This window comes from Rhinichthys klamathensis, unplaced genomic scaffold (genome assembly GCF_029890125.1).
Source record: "Rhinichthys klamathensis goyatoka isolate OS25496 unplaced genomic scaffold, OSU_Roscu_1.1 h1tg000254l_1, whole genome shotgun sequence".
Lineage (NCBI taxonomy): Eukaryota > Metazoa > Chordata > Actinopteri > Cypriniformes > Leuciscidae > Rhinichthys > Rhinichthys klamathensis.
Window position 1 is genome coordinate 1,383,999 of NW_026606776.1, and position 22,186 is coordinate 1,406,184.

At 37.9% G+C, this 22,186-nt stretch overlaps 2 protein-coding genes across 5 annotated transcripts in view; both read left to right on the forward strand.

Annotated features, from left to right (window-relative positions):
* The first annotated feature begins 1,997 nt into the window (after positions 1 to 1,997).
* pa2g4a (proliferation-associated 2G4, a) lies at positions 1,998 to 17,157 on the forward strand. Its single transcript, XM_056267007.1, has 13 exons — positions 1,998 to 2,191; positions 5,018 to 5,146; positions 5,336 to 5,441; positions 7,382 to 7,451; positions 7,814 to 7,906; positions 8,115 to 8,178; positions 9,878 to 9,956; positions 10,297 to 10,375; positions 10,493 to 10,626; positions 10,938 to 11,032; positions 11,133 to 11,260; positions 11,350 to 11,403; positions 16,732 to 17,157. The coding sequence occupies exons 1-13, from the start codon at positions 2,107 to 2,109 to the stop codon at positions 16,792 to 16,794; spliced, it is 1,179 nt and encodes a 392-aa protein (XP_056122982.1). The 5' UTR covers positions 1,998 to 2,106; the 3' UTR covers positions 16,795 to 17,157.
* Positions 17,158 to 19,829: 2,672 nt separating this feature from the next.
* Positions 19,830 to 22,186, forward strand: part of myh10 (myosin, heavy chain 10, non-muscle) — a 62,045-nt gene continuing 59,688 nt past the window's right edge. For all 4 annotated transcript variants that reach the window (XM_056266989.1, XM_056266991.1, XM_056266990.1 and 1 more), the window contains exons 1-2: positions 19,830 to 20,002; positions 21,156 to 21,530. In XM_056266989.1, the coding sequence (XP_056122964.1) occupies positions 21,177 to 21,530 (354 nt within the window). In that variant the 5' untranslated portion in view covers positions 19,830 to 20,002; positions 21,156 to 21,176. The remainder of the gene's footprint in view (positions 20,003 to 21,155; positions 21,531 to 22,186) is intronic.

Sequence of the window (22,186 nt, forward strand, 5' to 3'; positions counted from 1 at the left end):
CTTTCCATTCCACAAAAGGTTCTCAATGGTGGAAACTATACAAGTGCTTTAGAATAAAAGGTTCTTTCACACTAAGAAAATAATTATTCTTGTAAGTCACTGGAAGGTGTTTTAGAGGCCAATTCACACTGCACCGACAGACGCCGACTAACACGGACAATCACCAGATTACATACGCCAATTTTTATACATTCCACAACCCAACAGATGCCAATTGAACACGATTGATCGGCAAAAACAAAAGCCGACCGACAGCAACAGGGGTAACACACGGATCCAACCAAACCTGACGAAGTATCTGTTGTCATTGGTCTGCGTCTGTCAGTGCAGTGTGAATTGGCTTTAGGGAACCCAAAATGGTTCTTCTATGGCAAGGATGCCCAATCCTGTTCCTGGAGATCTACCTCCCTGCAAAGTTCAGCTCCAGCCCTGATCAAACCCAACTGAAGCAGCTGAACTCTTGATAGTCAGGTGTGTTTGATCAGGGTTGATCTCATAGATCTCCAGGATCGGGCACCCCTGTTCTGTGGCATTACTGTGAAAACCCTCTTTTAGAACCTTTATTATTTTTTAAGAGTGTATGGTGGAGGTCCCAGAATTACCAGATTAATGAGCTTCACATTGAAAGCACTGATTTTTACATTACATCTTGATGTGTATGTACGGTATGTAAGTGTGTGGTTACTTAAAATGTTCTGTTAATGCCAAGTTTGTTAAAGCCATAAGTTTGCTGTTTGTGCTTTTGAGAGTGAGTGTTCTTCTTAAATATATGTTATTTAGTGTTCATGAAGTGCCCAATTCAGTCAATAGCTGTTACTGCCATACCACTGTGCATCTGTTCAGATTGCACTCGAATGATCCCCCAATGTCAAATCTGGGGTGTTTACATTTGGAATTTATCAAATAATTCTTTGATAATGTCAGTTAAATAGCATATTGATTGAGTTTGGGTGAAGTTGTTTTTCTTTGAGAGGTGTTGTGCATGCCTTATGAACAAATCATAATGAAGTACTTGTATTATGTTTCAAATGAAATGGCCAGTAAACAAGCTTTTACAGCGAAACTATAGTTTTGTACAAACATATCGAACTAAAGTATTTTCTCAACTTTGTAACAGTTTGAAATGATTTTTTATTTACTGTTTGAAACCTGTTGTCTTACACTTTTAATAAAAATGTTTCTATAAACCTGAACTAAACAATCTTTGCTCTCATACTCCCACATTTTTTCTGCTTTCTGTGTGGTAGTTTCTCAACACATTTTAATATTAGTTTATACAGCTAGGTAAGAACTATAAAGACAATTCCTGAACAGCCAGACAGATTTATGCTGTGTATTTATGTGTTTCAAATGGTTATAGGTGGAGAACCTATTAGTGGGTGAGTAATTCATCTGATCTTTATGGTTTCCATGAACTGGTCAAATTTTCACACAGATGCCACTGACTGTATTATACTGTAGCCTATGATTAAGTAATTTACACCAGAATAAAATGCATATTCTTGCAGATACAAGCCTTTGTATGATTCATTTTTATATAATATGTTTCAGTTGAAAAGAAAAGTATCTTATGTTGACAAATTAAACTTATTGTTATATTATATATATTATATCCTGATTATATAATTCATTTTTATTTATATAAATGTAGATTTGTTAATGTTTTGTGGCATTTTCAATCCTTAAATCAACCGAAAAAGAGGAGTGCCTTAAAACTCTTTAAATTACATGCAGTAGGCGGCCATAGATATTGATTAACCCCCTAAAGTGTAAAGGTTTTAAAAAACTTACTGTGAAATCTTATTGTGCATAGATAGATAGATAGATAGATAGATAGATAGATAGATAGAACAAATGTAAGAAAACAATATATATATTTTTACTATTGTGACCTTTTTGGAAAATATACAAAAGCCTCGGTTGGCTTTTGGCGCCATCGTATATGACGACACCTCCGTTGTGGCTGCGTAGTGGGCGTGGCTACGCTGTGCGTGGAGGCCGTGGGCGGAGCCTGACGGACGGCGAACCACTGTGGTAGCGTGACTGATTTCTGCGGTCCGCTCAACGACGTATTGACAGAGAGACGTTTTGAGAGCCGGTGCAACTATGTCCGACGACGAACAGCAAGAGCAGACCATCGCCGAGGACTTGGTCGTGACCAAATACAAGATGGGCGGTGACATTGCCAACCGTGAGTTTGACGTTATGAGTGATGGAGGTGTTGAGTCGGTGACACGGGCCTCCACGCTGCTCTCTCGTGCATGCCATGTGTTAGGACGAGATGAACAGTGTGGGACATCAGCTCCCAGCGCTCTGGCCTTATGCAATATGCAGCCGCTCAAGACCTGTTTTAAATGCATGACTGTTCCTCCAGTGCACGTCTATAAAGCTTGTGCACTTTTTGCAGTGCTACAGTAATGGAGGGACTCTTTCTGGAGCTAATGCTAGCTAGCATTAGCCCTCAGTGCATGTCAGTGAGTGGACACTTGTGGCTCTCGCAATGCCAGCTGTTAGGGGTTAGTCCTAAAAGGCATGGCATATGTCTGAGCTTTCTACATGCATATGTCCACTATTGCAGATCAATGGCTTGAGAGCTTTCCCATCCTATCTGTCAGCATTGCTTACACAGGCAGTGAACATCATGAAGATGTTGAGGGGATGCTTACGGGGCTTTTGACATTATCACTCCAGGGCAGTCGGTGTCAATGACTATAGGTCATTGTATTTTTTGCACAGTGAACTTGAATGGTAGTGCACTACTCTTTGAGCTCCATTGATGACTCCGTAAATTTGGAGTTTTGCCACATTTGTCGTCTTTGTTGAGAAGAAATTAAGATCTGTTGAGAAGTTCATTCCATCATATAAGCTCAAGCACCTGCTATTTGCATATCTTCTTTGTGTTAAAGGGATAGTTCACCCAGTAATATATTCTGTCATTACTCATGTCGTTCCAAACCGGTAAGATTTTCGTTCTTCTTTGGAAAACAAATAAAGATATTTTTAATGAAATCTGAGGCCTTTCTGTACTCTGCTACACAACTACACTTTGACACTTCAAAAAGTTCATAAAGAGATCGTAAAACTAATCCATGAATTGAGCGGTTTAGTCCAAATTTTCTGAACAGACTCGATCGCTTTATATGATGAACAGATTGAATTTAGGTTTTTATTCACTTAAACATTAATCAACCGTCGCACACATCAGTTGTGGTAAATGGAAGCTCTTGACTTGCAAGGACCAATGAAATTAATTGTTGTGTTATGCAGCATGTTTGAGCTTCAGCAAGAACCAATGAGGTTTGTTCTCGAGCATCAATCAGGTTCGGTTGAGCTTCTGTTTATGTTTGCTGATCAATATTTATATGTGAATAAAAGCCTAAATTAAATCTGTTCATCATATAAAGTGATTGAGTCTCATGGATTAGTTCAATTCCTATAATCTCTTTGTGAAAGTTTTGAAGCGTCACAATAGTTGCGTAGCTGTCTATGGAGGGACAGAAAGCGCTCAGATGAAATAAAAAATATCTTCATTTTTGTTTCCGAAGAACAACGAAAGGCTTACGGGTTTGGAACGACATGAGGGTGAGTAAATGATGACAGAATTGTCATTTTTGGGTGAACTATCCCTTTAAGCCTCAGCCACCCAGACTTTGAGCACACACAACTTCTATGGACACTGCGACGGTTGTAATATCTGTAATATTAACACACTTCTGTTGGTCACACATCATCATGTGATATGAATTCACATGTCAGAGTTCAACAAACTTGAACAATTAAACAGTGAAATTCACATGATCTTGCGTTCAGGAAGTCAATAGAATAAGTGTGACGGTCCTTTATAAGTGGTTCTCAATTTATTTTATTTTTTTCAGGACTTTGTTTTTGAGATTTCTGGAATTTTATTTGGGACATCAAGTGGCATCCCAACACAGTACAAGAACATTTTTTTTTTTTTTTTTTTTTTAGTAAACAATGTCCTTAAATCTTATGTTAAAAAGTATTAAAGGGATACTTCACCCAAAAATTAAAATTTTGTCATCATTTATTCACCTTCAAGTTGAACCAAAGAATGTTGGTAACCATACAATTGACGGCACCAAATTGACTTCCAGTGTATTTTTTTTTCTACTGTAGAAGTCAATGGCTACCGTCAACTGTCTGGTTACCAACACGATTTTTTTCTGCAAAAATAAATCTGGTATTTTAATGCTTTAGTACATTCAAAAAATTAAATACAGCACCCTTTTCCCAGTTTTCCCCCCCTTTTATTCAGCTAAGAAATCACGCCATGATGTATTCATCTTTTTTGGTCACACGTCTTCACGTGATATGATATATTCACCAAACTTTGCATGAGCTTCTGTTTCCTGTCTCCTGCATGCATATTGATAGAAGTCAATGGAACAAAAACTGTAGTGTGACCGCCCCCTTGTTTTTTTTTTTTTTATGTTGAATTTGTTGCTCCAGACTTGCACCAAAATACTGTACAGTTTGATTTGATGAACAGCCTTTGGCATTAACAACAAAATATATGAGAAATGTTTCTTCTCCCTTTTAAAAGTTAATACGAAATTTTGACTATCAGGAGAAAATTCACCAAAGTGTTCATTTTGTCAGAATCCAATGTCCATTAAACATATTTTGCTGGACTGTAATACTTCTACCCCTTTGAGAAACTTGTTTTACTCTGTAGATACTTTTGAAAAGGTTTTAAACCAAGTAAATCCAAATGTAGTCTTAGCATTGTGAAATTTTCTCGGACTGAATCCAGTTATTTTAGTAGGAATCCACACTATTGGGAATTTCCAGTGAGAGCGAAAGATTTCCCCGCACAAATTTCACAAGCAGGTTCAAGTTGGTCGCGTGGATTCGCAAAGTAACTTCTTTGTGAGCCATGGTTCATTAATTGGTACACTATTGACAATAGATCAATACATTTTTTTTGCCCTTGAAATTTTGCCGAAATTTGTGTACCACACCTTTAGTCTCTATTTTTATGTTCTTCTCTCTTTAGAGGCGTTGAGGGTGGTCATCGGGGCAGCCAAACCAGGAGTCTCAGTTCTCTGCCTCTGTGAGAAAGGAGATGCTTTCATCATGGCAGAGACTGGGAAGATCTTCAAGAGGGAGAAGGACATGAAGAAAGGTAGATGTTGCTAAACGCTTGTGGTTTAGTAAGACAGTGAGTGGGCTTTAAATTAAGAGACGTCCTATTGAGCCCATTCAGGTTTAGTCTCCTTCAGAGAAATCTGCTGGTCTAATTTGAAATATTTCTCTCCTCACAAATTACGCAGAACTTTTTTTGTTGAGGATTGGTGGTTGTCCTTTCTTGCAGGCATTGCGTTCCCCACCAGTGTGTCAGTCAATAACTGTGTCTGCCACTTCTCTCCCCTGAAGAGCGACCCAGACTACACGCTGAAAGATGGAGATTTGGTGAAAATGTAGGCAAACCCCCTCTGCGTCTGTCTAACCTCCTCGTGTCTTTTCCTTCCTCTGCCCATCTTGTCTGCAGTGTTCTCCGCTCTATCCCTCAGTGACATCCCAGTGCCGTCTCTGCCCCTTCCGATTGTGTCTTCCTGCTTGTTCCCTTGTTTTCTGTGTTTCACTCTGCACGTTAATGTCACACTTAATCATTTTTAAATAAAGTGTTTTATAGACCTTGTGGAAGCATTGGACCATTAAAGGGATAGTTCACCCAAAAATTAAAATGTTGTCATAATTTACTCAACCTCAAGTTGTTCCAAACCTTTATGAGGTTTTTTTCTTCTGTTGAACACAAAAGAAGATATTTTAAAGATTGTTGTCAACCAGACACTTGACGGTAGCCATTGACTCCCATAGTGTTTTTCCTACTGTGGAAGTCAATGGCTACCATCAGCTGAATACCAACATTATTTAAAATATCTTCTTTTGTGTTCAACAGAAGAAAAAAACATGTTTGAACAGTTTGAGGGTGAGTTTAAGCTGGGTGTACACTGTAAGATTTTGGCCATGATTTGGCTGTCTGAGACCAATTTTGCAAATCCTAAAAGATTCCTCTGATCCTAGGCTATAATCTGAAGACTTCCATCGTTAGTTTGGCATGTTCACCGACAGCCGGTTAATGAGCATTGTGATCACATTTTACCTCTAACAAAATTCTGTCAGTGTCAGAAGTTTTGCCTCACAGTCCTGCTGTGTGACTTCTCCTACAACGACCGTCAAATTGTCTTTGTTTTTCAAGACAAGCCACGACCAAAATGAACGTTCAATCCCGGGTGTGATGCAGCTCACGGTCACAGAACGTGTCATTGTTTGATGTCAAACTCCTGATGAGTTTTCTTGCGTGCCGTGCGTCTGATTTGAACTCGTCGTGACTGTCGTACAGTCTGACATTAATGACAGATGAGATCTTACAGTGTGACATGGCTTACAGCGAGGATCATGTTCGTACATTCTGACAAGCAACAATTGTAAAGGAGTATTATTGTACATATTGTATATACAATATATACATATTGTATATATTGTACAGTGCGCCCGGCTTAGGTGATGACAATTTTCATTTTTGGGTGAACTATCCCTTTAAGCTTTGACTTCTACCACATGGGGGCTAGTATCAACAAGCAGTCCTGTAATTCATCTTTGAAATAAACAGTTTGTTTTCTTATTTCCTTTGTACGGCATACACCCGCACATTTACATTGCTGTTGAAAACTGGTTCAGTGCCATATCCTGTCACTAGTTAAATATGTCACTAAAGGGGGTGCCAATATTACAATTCAGTAGAAATATACATAAAATACACAAGTAAATGATACAAAAACAATACAAATAAATTAATATGTATCATAATTTGGGGTGAAATTCCTTTTTTTTATTGTATTCATTTGGAGATGCTCAAAGGTTTACAGCAATGGACATTTTCACTTTTCCAGGGTTCTCAACTATGAAGGAAGTCATAGTTGGGTAAACTTCTATAGTGGTGAATGGAAATTACAACAAATATATTTTTTTGCATTCACATTTGCTCAATTAGCAATAGATAAATAAATCCACAATAGCATTTCTATGGCTTTCCAAAAGAGGAAAAAATAGGAAAAAAATAGCGAGAGATTGATTAAAGTGGTCAGAAAAGAGAAAGATGTCAAATTTGCCATCAGTCCCTTAACTAGTTTTAACACAGCCCCGTTAACTAGTTTTCTGAAGTTTAATGTCAAGATAATAAAACACAGTATAGTGTTATAGATGTACATTTAAATAAAAATATAAAACCTTTGCTAGATTTATTATGTTCATTTTTTGGATGCTCTCTGAAAACACAGGAGTTTAATGGGTTTCCCTGCAGCTGTATGTCTATTTTTCTATGTTCCCTCATGAATATCTCTTATTCTGTCAACAGTGATTTAGGAGTACATGTTGATGGCTTCATCTCCAACGTGGCACATAGCTTTGTTATTGGAGCTACCAAGGTGTGTGTGCACGCATATATACCCCCCCCCCCCCCCCCCCCACTATTCCTACATTTTTCATTTTATAAAGCTTCATGGACTTCTTAAAGTGCAATTATAAAGTATAACAAACCTTTCTGGAATATTTCTGATTGGTCAGTCCCTTATTTCCAATTTCCTCATTCCTACATAGATATACTAGTTTATTTCTCTTGTAGTGTTCTGTTTCCTCTACTGCTTAATAGAATAATTCAATAAAAATGTCATGTCCATGTAATAAGTGTCATGATAATTGCAACATAAACCCAGACACAAAACAAGTGACTTTACGGTTGACTGTTCTTTATCCCCTAATTCTGTGATACAATTTTGATTTCTTTTAGGAAGCACCTGTGACAGGAAGGAAAGCTGATGTCCTCAAAGCAGCACACCTGTGTGCCGAAGCAGCTTTGCGTCTCGTCAAACCAGGCAACCAGGTTAGTACATACTTCACGCAATTAATGTGGAAAATAGATAAGGTTGGAACTCTTTAACATCTGAGACCATTAGCTGTTAGCCATTAGCCAGCCCCTCAACACAAGATCGTAGAGAATAGGCAGTATGTCTTTTATTCAAATATAGTGATGGTTTGTTTCTCATGCAAAGTCTTGTATCTTCTCCATCTGCCCCATTTACTTTTTGAAGAACAATCAAGTAACTGAGGCCTGGAACAAGATCGCCCAGTCATTCAAGTGCAATCCAATTGAGGGTGAGTTATTGCTGTTATTTCATTTGGGACAGACCAACCACAATTAAACAGACCAGTTCCAGACTAATTCCAGTCTAAAACAGACCAATTCCAGTACTCACCGGGTTGCTGAAGTGCCTCCGCTATCGTTTGCCAGCATTTATCTTTTTTCACTGTGTCGTGGTATTCCCTCAAGGAAACATCATAAAGGCAGGAGTGATGTTTGCCATAGCTCCATGAACCTTTTCCTCTATTGCATAATTCCACTTAGCAGCACCAATACCATCATCTCTTTAGATTCGCCATGTTTGAAAGCTGTGTACGGAAGAGCTTCTGTGCTCCTATAGAGCGGTGCAGGTATGACATCACTTTGTTGGCCAAAACTTGGAAGCGAGTTAGCGTTTTAGCACTTCAGCTCCATTGTCCTGAAGTCAATGGTTTTTTTAATGAGATTTTGGTTAAATGGCTGAAAAAAGTCTGTGGTGAACACAAGCTCAAGACACTTTCACGTTTTATTTAGACGACATAAAATACATTAGTATTATTACCCCACTCGTGACTCTTTTTAAACTGTTACGTGTCTAGAAAAAGGCGGTTGCTAACAAGTGGTTAAATGAGACTACAGAGGCTGTCGAGGAGATTAAACGTCATCACGCCGAACTGGCAAACTCATTCCACTTTTACAGTCTCGTTATGCTTATATATGCTATGCTATATGTTATATACGTTATGCTATAACTGAGCTCTTATAAAGTATTCTAACTTAAACTTTCTGGGAAAACGTTTTTAGATAAAAACTGAAAGTTGTCGGAAGCTTAGTGATGGTGACGTTGAAGTCGTGGGACCGCGGTGTAGTTCGTTTATAGACTACCTTTAGCTTTTTACTTCTGGCAACTGCATTTAGGTTTCGGAATTCATAAAAGTTGTTCATCTGTGATATTTATCTTGATGGACAAAACGTGTAAGTATCATAAACTTTTGTGGATCAAATTTTAATTTAGAGATAATCCAAAAGCCTATGGGAAAATCCTATTGGGTTTTTGTCGAGGGAACCAGTGTGATGCTATCTGCCGGTTGGCCTACAAAGTGAGTGTCATACCTGCACCACTCTATTGAGACGGATGCCACAGATGAGACGGATCTCGCATACTAGTCTTTCTGTTGGGACGCTGTAGTTGCAGACGGGGCGTTGGATGTCATCCACTATGACACTATACGAGATAAAATGATCAATTCTTGTGTCTCGATGCCCATTGTTGTTTTACGAATCACCACGACAAATGGATCGTGCCAAAATCGGCCTGATATCATGTAGTTAATGAAACCTGAGATTTTTTTTTCCTACACATCCATAACTTGATGCTTCAAAAAGTTCATAAAGAGATCGTAAAAGTAATCCATATGAATTGAGAGGTTAATCCAAGTCTCCTGAACACACAATTGCTTTATATGATGAACAGATTTAATTTAGGCTTTTATTCACATATAAACATTGATCAACACGCATAAAATAGAGCACATCAAATATGATAAATGGAAGTTCAAACATGTTTAATTTTTTGCTGAACCAACCCGTTAATCACATTTATTACACAAAATATGAAAGCCAAGTAATTCAAAGTACCAGCAGAAGCCAATATGAATATCTGACTGTGATCTGCCCATTGTTCATTGAAGTATGTGCCATTATTTACAGTTTTCCTCTTTTGCTCATGGATAGGTATGCTGTCCCATCAACTAAAGCAACATGTTATTGATGGAGAGAAGACCATTATCCAGAACCCTACAGATCAACAACGGTATAAAACAAAACAGAATATTGTTCCTTTATTTTCTCTAATAAGCAGGTGTTTATGCCACCACAAAGACAAAGTGTTTTACATTTTTGGGAGAAATTGATCAACAAATGGTTTACTTGCAGTATCAGCTTATAAAGGTGGGATAAGTATTTTAGTATTATTAAAAATTGCTGTTTATCTGTAAGGTTTTTGCCTGTTGGATGAAATCTTGTGGACAAAGTTTCAGGCTAGGCTCTTTTGACTTAAGAAAGCAAGCAACCACATAGCAACAAATGAAATGCCACTCAGAACTTTTTGCAGCAAAATTTGCATGGGCGAGCACATGTTTGTCTCATAACAGGAAGGACCATGAGAAGGCAGAGTTTGAGGTTCATGAAGTTTATGCCGTGGATGTGCTGATCAGCACAGGAGAGGGGAAGGTAAGTGATACCCACACTATACGAACGACACCTGCCGTTGTAAATCTTGATCGTAATCCCATAGATCTCAAACAATGGAGACAAATGGACATTTAGTCTGAATGATCTTTCCCATAGGCAAGAGATGGAGGTCAGAGGACAACCATCTACAAACGGGACCCCAGTAAGCAGTATGGGCTGAAGATGAAGACCTCCAGAATGTTCTTCAGTGAGGTGGAGAGACGCTTTGACGCTATGCCCTTCACTCTTAGGTGGGCAAAACCATTCTTCAGTCCTTAGGTTCCTAACTTAGCTAAATTATGTTGCTAGCAAAGAGGTGCTCCTGCATTAGATAGTCTGTTCTTAAATGAATGAGGCAGGTGATGTACAGTTTGATTAGAAGGATGTGAACGCTGTGAGAACTTTCGGGAATGATGTTCTGGAGTTTTTGATAATGTGCTTTATATTTGTAATTGTATTGGCACATGAGAATGCTAGAAGAATGACTTTAAAACTTAGTGGATAGATCGATGGTTAAGAATTCATGGCAATTCGGTTGTAAAGTCTTCTATGTGTCCGACAGGGCATTTGAGGATGAAGGGAAAGCTCGTTTGGGAGTGGTAGAGTGTGCTAAACATGAGCTTCTGCAGCCTTTTACTGTACTGAATGAAAAAGAAGGTCAGTCTCATTATCATTGCACCATTTTTTCCCCTGCGTTGTCCCTTTTCTTTACCTGCTCAAATGGTAAATCCCTCTTTCCACCTGTATCTCTATTTAGGTGAATTCGTGGCTCAGTTTAAATTCACAGTGCTGCTGATGGCCAATGGGCCCTTGAGAATCACCAGTGGACCATTTGAACCAGAACTCTACAAGTCTGAACAGGATGTTCAAGATCCTGAACTGAAGGTATGTTAGATCAATATAATCTGTTTAAAATTTACATTAAATAGGTTTCTCCTACCTTGATGTTTTGGTTTCTTCTCTGTCATTTTCAGTCTCTGATCCAGAGTTCTGCAAGTCGCAAAGCACAGAAGAAGAAGAAAAAGAAGGTGAGGCCTCATGTTTCCTAACATGAATTTTTCTTCTTTAGTCCTAAATGCTCTTTTCATTACAATGAAAAATGAATGGGGACAGATGCTGTCAAGAGCCAAAAATGCACCATTAAAGCTCCGTAAAGGTAGTCCAGATGTCTTGTGTGCTATATTACAAATCTTCAGAAGCCAAACAACAGTGGTATGGAAGCATTGAGAAAACAAACCTTTAAAAGATGTTTATAAATCGACAATCTCCACGTCTGTTCTAGATCTACAGATCATTTGCACTTCTGCAAAAAACTGGGTATAACATGCACAGGAATTTTCAGCAAATAACTTATTTCATTGTTTCCCCCACAAAGCTATGGCTTCATGTAACTTAGAATAGGCCTGCAAGTTGTATGGATTAAGGCAGTGGTTCTCAACTGGCTTGGCCATGGGACCCACATTTTCCTATAGTCATTAAGCCGTGAACCAAGTTTTTTTTTTGACCTAACTCCTAAAAAAAAATTATTTTTAATAATATATATATATATATTTTATATATATATATATGATTTGCTTTTTTTTTTTAAACCAAGCCAATTTATTTCACAAAAATGGTTGACACACAACTAACATAAATTGTAAGAATATGACTAATACTGATGAAATTAGCAGTGTATGGTAACACCGTGTCCTAACTACACGTGACGCGATAAAATTCCAGCGACAGCAAGTGTGTCTGTCCACACTAGACGTGATGCGACTGTGAGACGCCACACGTCAATCAAAAATCACAGCCATTCAGAACAGCGTGTGGGCGGAGTCTCTCTGTGAAAGCGCACTGCTGGCCCGCACTCGCATTTGAAATGGGTAGGACATAATCAAATCAAGAAATAACATTATTAAAAATCAAAACATTAACAAAATATACTCATTGACTAATTTTGTTATGAAGTACAGTTGTATGTTTGCATAGAATTCAGTTTGAACGCTATATTATATGCTTTCAAAATCTGAGGTAAATTATCCATTATCGCTTGTGGCACAGTGACCTATTTTTAACTAAAAATAAATAATGTGTACTCATAACCAGTGTAATTTCTTCATATGACAATCAGTTTATTCGATCTTGTTGAACTTCCATCTAATGAGATCTCTGTGTGGGCGGATCTGTCAGCCGCGACGTCGCAGAAATAGGAACCGTTTCTAAATTAGAAACTTCGCGTGTCGCCGTCGCGTCTGGTTAGGACAAAAACTCTGATTAACATGGAAAAGATACCTTTTATCGTGTGTCGCGGCGTCCCGTCGCGTGTAGTTAGGCTATTAAATAGCAGTTAGGGCTGTGCCGGTAAACTTGACAACCGCACCACCGCTGTGGCTGAGTAGCACCGGCGGTGGTCTGCCAAAACACATTTTTTGTATTTGAAAGCTGTTTTACATGAATATTATGACACGAGTGAAGCACAAAGCTTTGTTTACTAAATAAATAATAGGTTAGTAATTAAATGTTACATCGCAGCCATGGAAACATTTGAATTCATGACGAATGAGAGAGTTGTGCGTGAGCCCATAAATTTAAGCTTTGTTGGCTTTGAATTCTGGTTTGCGATCTGGTCACCCGATTATCAGCGTATTGACCAATATTCCATTTAGAAAGCTTGAATTGTCTACTTCAAAACAAAACAATTCAAAACGAAAAGAAACCGACTAGCCTACTCTTTGCTTATGTAGGCTAATCCGTATGAAATGTGCATTTCTCTCTATGGGCGCGTTCACTGAATCAGCATCGTCAACTTAATCTTTGCAGCCAACACTGACACAGAAAACACTAGTTTATTAATAAACAATTAAAACGTCTCCTTGCTATATTTGACACATTCATAATCATTACGTTTGCCAGTTCTTAGTGACAGCTGTTATGTGCGTTATTGGCAGCGTCACCCTCTGCTTACATGAACGTATCAGCACCGAAAACATGGAGATTTTATTTTAGAGAATGATCGCGCAACCTATTCGATATTCTATAATTAAATCAACTAATCGAATATTCAAAAATCGTGACTCATCCCTGCAAGGAATCTCTTGTTTCTTTTCCCAAATCTTCACTCACGTCTCACCCATTTTCGAAGGGGATTATAAACGTTTCTTCCTTGGTTCGATTTTAATTAGGCCTATTATATTTGTATTCTTTACTGTGGTAAAGTAGAAAAAAGCTGTAGGACAGAGAGCCTACATTTTTACCTGCACGTCAAATTCTTTTTAACACAGTTTGTGCTTGTTATTATTAGACATGGTAAGGTGCGTCAAGTTTATTTGTAAAGAGATCGATGGTCTCTTTCCTATGGAAGCTTGTTTCCGCCAATGAATAAAAAAATATATAATAATAATTTATATCTCACAATTGCGAGATATGAAGTCAGAATTGTGAGAAATAAAGTCGCAATTGCGAGATATAAAGTCGCAATTATAAGAAATAAAGTCGCAATTGCGAGAAAAAAAGACAGAACTGTGACTTTTTATCTCACAATTCTGACTTTTCTCAGAATTGCGAGTTTATATCTCGAAATTCTGACATCTTTTCTCAGAATTGTGAAATATAAACTCGCAATTGCGAGTTATCAGGCCAATTCTAAGGGGAAAAAAAGACTAACTTTTTTCCCCTCAGAATAGTTTATATCTGACTTTACAACACGCAATTTCGACTTTATATCACGCAATTCTGACTTTATATCTCGCAATTCTGACTTTATAACACGCAATTGCGACTTTATATCAATCAATTCTGACTTTATATCTCGCAATTCTGACTTTACAACACGCAATTGCGACTTTATATCACGCAATTCTGACTTTATAACCTGCAATTGCGACTTTATATCAATCAATTCTGACTTTATATCTCGCAATTCTGACTTTATAACATTATATCTCTCGCAATTCTGAGAAATAAAGTCAGAACTGCGAGATAAAGTCGCAATTACCTTTTTTATTTTTCATTCTGTGGCGGAGACAAGCTTCCATACTTTCCTGCTCGTGTCCCACATGCCACATCCCTGATCCCTCTCAAAGCACAGAGCAATAGGCTATATGACGCGTCTTTGTGTGGAAATATAAAACAAAAGTTTTTTTTTTAGTAGATTTAACTTTTATTAAATTATTTAAGTTACCATTATTTACTGATATTTATTTCAATGCTTTACAGGCTTTAGTGTGTTGTTTCTTTGACGGAATTGCTCAAATAAGCTAAACACTTTTTTGCTCAAATAAACACTAATTTTTTTTTCTTTTCCAAAACAACCCCCCAACCACTGCACCACCGCCGGTAGTTGGTAGCACCGTCACAGCCCTAATAGCAGTCCCAAACGATTTGTTGTTAATACAGTAAAGTTAGTAAGTTGGTACGAGCCACCACAGTCATTTAAAAATATACAAAATAATAATGTGAAAATAAATGGACATTTTTGGGTTACGGAAGCCACAGTTACCATGGTAAATAAATGCACAATACCAACATGAACTGTTAATGAAACTATGGAAATATGGAAAATATGGAAACTGCTCCTGATGAATAGAATGAACATCATACAGTACCTGCATGCAAATCTTTCCAGCCAATAAACGAAGTACAATTTATAATTTATTGGTACTTTTTGATCATTTAATGACTGAATTGCTAATTGACAACATAACTACGACGTTGCATGCTCGTAATTTCTTTTGCGCTTTATTTATAGTGAAGTGATATACAGCGCATGCTGCTGCATTTGCGTGTGCAATTGAAGAGTGTGCGTGCTACGAGCACAGTATAACGGCTGACAGGACAGGAAAGTTTTCACTTTTCTGAGGTGAGAGACTTTTATTTCGTAACAAGTTACGAAAATAACGTTAGAATAATGACACTGACATATAACATCTAATCTGACCGCAGATAAAAATCACGTTTTTCTCTGACAGAAGTGTCAACAGCTTTCATGAACGTCTTTCAAAATAAAAGTCTTGCATCAGGAAAAACGTTGGCTGCGACCCACCAGTTGAGAAACACTGGACTAAGGCATGCTCACACCAACTATATAACTATAACAATAGTTACAGTGCTTAGCATAGGTCAATACACCCATGCTAAAGTTGACTAAAAAGGAATAAAAAATCATCTTTTGGAAATTGATCTTAATGCCTTAATTAAAAAAAATTTTATAAACCTTTTAAAGACACCATTTTTCTTTGTGAATGAATAATGTATCGTAAATAAATAATTGTTCTTCCTTAAAACACAGGGTGCATAAGTCAGGAGTATGTTAAATTCTCATGGAGGCAGGCAGATTTTTATTTTTAAAGGCCAGTTATTATGCATCCTGATAAAGTTCCCTTGGCCTTTGGAATTAAAATAGCCCCACATCATCACATACCCTTCACCATACCTAGAGATTAGCATGGGGTACTTTCCATAAGATCATCTCTCAATGCAAATCAAACCAGCTATTAGGCTAACTGAAATAAAACCATGCCGAAGGTATGCTGAAGGTTATTAACTTTTTTTATGTGTGCTATCAGGCATATAATACTTGTTATTTGGTCATTCATTCATCCATCTTGAATAATTTCTGTCCGGTCCTTGGCACTTATGTGAGACGGCAAGTCATATTGTGATTTAAAATAATTTTTTTCAATTATTTTGCGGTGAAATGAGAAATTATGCAGGATTGCAAAATTTTTTTTGACATTTTGTTGATTTTGCGTTGTATTCAGCGATCGCAGAATCGCAAAAAACTGGAGGGACTGACATTAAGACTGTTACACATGCATTTTCGTTTTCAACTATTATGTTCACTTAAAACATAACTGACTGTGTTTACGTGAATACTCGCCAAGACCGGGATTTTGACATTATTTTGTGTGTATTTGACTGTTTAAGCGCAATAAGCGGCAAAAACAAACTCAACGTAGTACTGAGAGGCGGGTTTTAGGTGCGCGCACATTGGGTGTAAGCGCAAAATCTGTGGGAATGAGTAAAAGGATGCACAATCCCATGTCGAAATTCAAACAGTGCTGAAATCCACCTGAATTTGGCGGGTGTTAATGTCAAATATAATGTTATAGTTTATCGTTACAGTTATTGTCATTGATGTGAACCAGCCTTTAGCCTTATAATGCTTTTGTCATTACGGAGCTGACTGTCCCCATTCATTTTAATTATGTGAAAATAGCATCAGCCTGCACAAAGGAACGACAGCCATGTCGGTATAAAGTGAGTTAAATTTGATGGGTGCACTGTAACCTTTTTGTTATAGTATTTTGGTTAGTTTACAAAACTGAATATATCATCACTCACTTCTCTGTCTGCTGTATTCTCTGTTTCAGGCCTCTAAAACTGCAGAAACTGCTACAGGCCAACCAGCTGAGAATGAAGTTGCAGCCAAATAGAGGCGACACGACTTCACTCTCTCATGAAACCCCCGAAGAGCAAAAACTTCAACATTTCACTCTTGCCCTACTGTTTTAACCTCTTCTTTAACAAGTGTTTAATCAAGAGTCCATGTTAAAGCCTTGTTTAAACATTTTTGCCTTCCCCTGTAATGGAGAAATGTCATTAAGATTTGGACTCCAAGCGAGTGTAACAAATTTGTACTTTCATAATGAATCTATTTACTCTTTTGAAGCACTCAATTTACATTTCAACTGGAACATAATGCCTTTTTCAAAATGTAATTAAAAAAACTTTGCAATTCTTTTGTAGAGTTGCATTTTTCACATGTACTTAATTGAAATACACATGACTGTTTGAAATGCTTTGTTTGGCCCTTTGTTTGGTTCATTTGAAACTGCATTACACTAGATTAGATTAAGTGGTTTGGAGAAATAAACTAATTCGATTTGCAGCTATTTCTCAGGGTTCCGAAGATAAAAACAAAATCTCCCTTATCTGAGAAGTAGTTTTGTACAATTAGGATTGAGAGCACATCCATGGAGAATTTCATGACTTGCCGTGGCTTTAGAATTGGAATTCGATGTACAGGATTCCTAAGCAGTCTTGAGAAGCTATTGTGTCTCACAAAAGGGAAGATCATGTCTTTTTTCTAACTGCCATCCCTAACATTTCATGCTTCGTATGTGCACCTGAAGACGACTCTTTAAACGCTAGGGAATTGTTTGTTCATTCTTGCATATGTGCTTTTCTTCACGTTTTGGTGTTTAATTATCTTTTGTTGATGCAGGGAGATTTTCCAAACAAATTTTAAGATGTATTCAAATTAATATTAAAAAGTCAGATTTATTAGAGGTTTGGTTGAAGGTCTGATCCAAAATACACTAAAGCTACTTCTACCCACTGAAGCGGGTTATAACTTCCACTTGCCAAGGGCCAACACATTATCACTTTATCTTTACTTCTACAAAGCAATAGAGTGTCTGTTTGACTGAATATTCAGATCAAAACTAGGCTCGGACTAGATTGAGAAGCTTTCCAAGCATTGTCTTACAATCTTGTCAGTGCAGTTATTTCAAGAGAGGCCATGAAGCGGCTCTAGAGCATTTCTGGATCAGCCCTATTATTTGGGGTTTAGTAGAGGTTGGCTCAGTAGATCTTTTGAAATGTTGGTTATTGTGACTTTTTGTTCTGTTTCCAGATTGTAAAGGTTTATGTGGGAGAGGAGGTTGGAGGTTTGGAATCGACACAGTCTTGTTTTTGTAGTATGAACCATCATATGGGACTATTTTACAACTAATGAAATAAAACATAACTTTGAATAGAATTTTGAAGATTGTCATCATTGTAAAAATTGACACCATGCCATGCCTTTGTACCGTTGGTGTACGAGGATTGTTTCATTTGAATTCCAACTTCTATGGAAAGTTATGGATAAGACATTTAAAGGGAAAGTTCACCCAAAAAAGGAAAATGCTGTAATCATTTACTCACCCTTATGTTGTTCCAAACCTGTATGAGTTTCTTTCTTCTGTTAAACACAAAATATGATGGTAACCAGACAGTTGACTGCACCCATTGACTTCCAAAGTAGGAAAATAATAATATGGAAGTCAATGGGTGCCGTCAACTGTGGAAACTCGTACAGCTTTTTACATTTTTGGATGAACTATCCCTTTAAGTTAATTTATGTTCAATAGCAGTAACTGAATGAAATAGCTCTAAGATAAAAAAACAGGAACTTTTGGGAGGTTTGTGTCGATGTACTATATATAAACCAACAGGTAATTACATATCTACCGATTTAACTATCTCCAGCCAAAAGAAAAGTCGAACTTTTGAATGGTAGATTTATTTATATAAATGGCAACAGGGGGCGCTGTGCGGCCTAGACTATCAGATCCATACCCATATTAGACATTCTCTGTCCATACTCATGTTCATTAGATCCTTGATCCAATACTACTTTGTTTAATAGGGACAGACACATTATTAAAATCGATAAATTCCAGAGATAGACTATTTTTTTTTTTTTATCTTTGACATGAGGTATCTTGGATTTAGTTAATTGCAATTAAAATGTCAGTGAGGAAATCTATTGATAAATTTATCCTTAAAAATGCATTACCCTTTAAAAAAAAAAACGAATTTGGAGTTGTATCTTTTAAACGAATCAATGATTCTGAACAACTGGATTCGAACCGAGAGCTTGGGACTGTCCCGGAAATTAACCATGGTTTTATTATAGTAAGGAGAAGTAATCATGTTTTTTTTTTTTTTTTGACGGATTGATTAACATTAGTAAACACAATTTTACAACAAATACCATTGCTAAACTATGGCTAGTGCAGCAAAACCATGGTTAATTTGTGGTTACCATGGTTTAACTGTAGCCATATTTTTTTTTATTTTTTTTTATTTGAAGTAAAATTATGGTTTATTTTTTAAAAAAAATGCCATAGCCCAATAGCAGAAATGTCGCAAATACAACGTAGTGAATATATTTACAGCTTACGTTATCAACATGTTTTTAAAACGATTCACCAATGTAGGTGATGACGTTTTCGCTATTTTTATGTGTCGAATGCAAGTTATTTGAAACTGTTGGAAAGAATCGATCGGAAATGAGTCGGAAAATGTAAGACAACTACGAGGATGTAAATGTCAAGATGGGTGACTTTCATGCTTTACAATTTTTTTTTTTTCTATTAAATTTTAATGAATTATTGTGAACTTTTTTTTTTGGTTGCTCTTAAGCTATTTTGTAAATTAAATAAAGTACCCTACCCTCTTTGATAAATATTTCACGCTCACGGCCTTGAAACCAACATGATACAGGCTAGCTCCCGCTAGAAAAAAGAAAGCTTGCATGAACAATCAGTTTTGTTGGGGGTGTAATGCTAATAAACCAATAGCTTGTGGTCAAGGTCCGGTACAATCCAATCCCCGATCCATAAGGGCCCCGGTGGGTGTGACCGGAGAGGCGGGCGCAAGAGAGTGCGATGCTGAGTTCGGTTGAGGAGTTCGGTTGAGGAGTTCAGAGAAGCAGGGCTGCTGCGGACGGTGGCATCAGTGAGAACTGAGAAGGGGCGAAACAAGGGAATATTTGGCCGACTTTCAAAATAACTGGATAATAAAAACGGGACGCGCTGGATTGCAACTCATTCATCTCTTCGTGCACGTAGGTCTCATCGCTGACAGCCCCTGGTAAGTTCACGAGTCTTTTAATTTTGGCTCCGTTTTTCCCCCGTTGCCGTATAACGGATTATTTTTGCATTACTTTTCAAGCAACGGGGAGAGCTCGAGCTAAGCTCGCGCGCTAACCCATGTTAGCGAGCTTGTTATTGCGGTACCTTTAAAAACAGATAAATACATGTTTATTTTGTGCCTTTGGGCAGCCACGAGCAGCATATGTTGGCTAATGCTCGAATAAAACGTTTGTCCGCCTCGCCACAGGCCATATACCGGGAGTTGATGATGATGATGATGCGGGGGAGAAGGCGCGTGCAGCTCCCGGTTTGCAGGCGCGAGGAGTGAGCACGAGCTAGACGGCCGCAAAAACTTCAGCTAGTGCAGGAGAAAATGTTATTTGTTAACGGTCCCGTCGCATGGTTTATATATGTACCATAACTATAATATCAAACTATTTGTAAGACCGTGACCGTTAGAAAGTTGGTTGGACGGGGTTTATCATTGAATGAATTTTGAAGGACTGGCCCTGAAGTCCCGCTTCAGTTTACAGGGGATTCATCACCCGTATAACGGCTCTTATCTGTGAAATAACAGGCACGACCCATTTTCTTTGCCCTGCTTGCCTAATTCTAGCCCTTTTCCCCCCCTCTTTGAGAATTACAGTATCTTAGTCCAGTTGTAGGCCAGACCATCTGGCTTCTGCTTCTATGTTGTTTTTCCCTTGGTAATGCGTCTTTGAAAGGCCACTGGAGGTGGTCCAGTGGTCCAGAGATATTAAACCTATATTATCTGGTATGTGTAAACTGTTTTACAAGCAGCTGTTTACTGAAAATATGAGCTTTTCTCATGTTCCATATGCAGCATTTAAATTCATCATCTAACAGTGAGGTGTGTGCGGAATAAATCCACACTTTAAATTAATTCAGTAGTTTATTGTCTTTGTATTCAGAGAATTTAAGCAAGTTATTATGATAAGAACTATTTTAAAATACTAACTATGTATAATATAGATTAAATGCATGTTGCTTAATGATGTATCTGCGTTCTTGGCTATATCCATCTAAAACCAATATAATATTTGACTGTTCATACTGCTATGCCTAGGCTGTCTCATATCAGAGTGAATCTTTGCTCTTCCATTACTAACTCCCTCTAACTCTTTTTCCAGGTGGCCTATATTTAGTTCCTCATGCCGGAGATGGCGCAGCGGAGCGGGCAAGAGGACCCTGAGCGGTACCTCTTTGTGGATCGAGCCGTGGTCTACAATCCAGCTTCACAGGCAGACTGGACGGCCAAGAAGCTGGTGTGGGTTCCTTCCGAACGGCATGGATTCGAGGCGGCCAGCATTCGAGAGGAACGTGGAGAGGAGGTGCTTGTTGAGCTGGCTGAAAATGGCAAGAAGGCCCTGGTGAACAAAGATGACATCCAGAAGATGAACCCTCCCAAGTTCAGCAAAGTGGAGGATATGGCAGAGCTCACCTGCCTGAATGAAGCGTCTGTTTTACACAACCTGAAGGATCGTTACTACTCTGGGCTCATATACGTAAGTGTGATGTGATGGTGTATTTGCTTTCAAGTTGAAGTCTTTTTCTACTTTGGTTTTTGAGGTATTTTTCATTTTTAGGCTATAGGCTTAGTATATAGGCTTCTTTGAGAGTGTAGGGATAGGGCTGCTTCTAATGATTATTTTAATAGTCGATTCATTGGATAAAAAAATAAAATTTTAATTTCTGTGCGTCTAATGTGTGTGTATACACACATGTATATGGGTGCTTGTTCAATGAAGTCTGTGAAGTTTAACAGAGACTCGCTTGCTGTCAGGACAAACCTTTGTACAAAATGGAAATGCTTGTGGTATATTTTATTTCTAACATTAACAGATAAGGATATAACAGTAAAATGTAAGTTATGCACTGAAGAAGGCTCATCTCCAAACACATTAAACAGCACACATATCTGACATGGTGCCTGACAGGGCAAGCCGCATTAAACTGAATGCTTACGAGTTTAAAGCGCATAATATAGGCTAAACTTTAAAGCATCTCATGTTTAGGATAACTTGGTTAATGCACTTTTTTCACAGTGAGTCATTGTCCTCCTCTATATTTTAGATGTGTTATGTTCATGTGTTTTTCACTACCGTAAAGTGGCGTGACTGGTGGATGTTTTCTGTGCACAGACACGATTAAGCCATCAATT

Excerpts from the sequence above, each read along its gene's own strand:
- pa2g4a (XM_056267007.1), top strand. The coding sequence starts at position 2,107 with ATGTCCGACGACGAACAGCAAGAGCAGACCATCGCCGAGGACTTGGTC. Across the intron at positions 10,627-10,937 it reads GCTATGCCCTTCACTCTTAG|GGCATTTGAGGATGAAGGGA; the intron begins GTGGGCAAAACC and ends TGTGTCCGACAG. Across the intron at positions 11,261-11,349 it reads TTCAAGATCCTGAACTGAAG|TCTCTGATCCAGAGTTCTGC; the intron begins GTATGTTAGATC and ends TGTCATTTTCAG.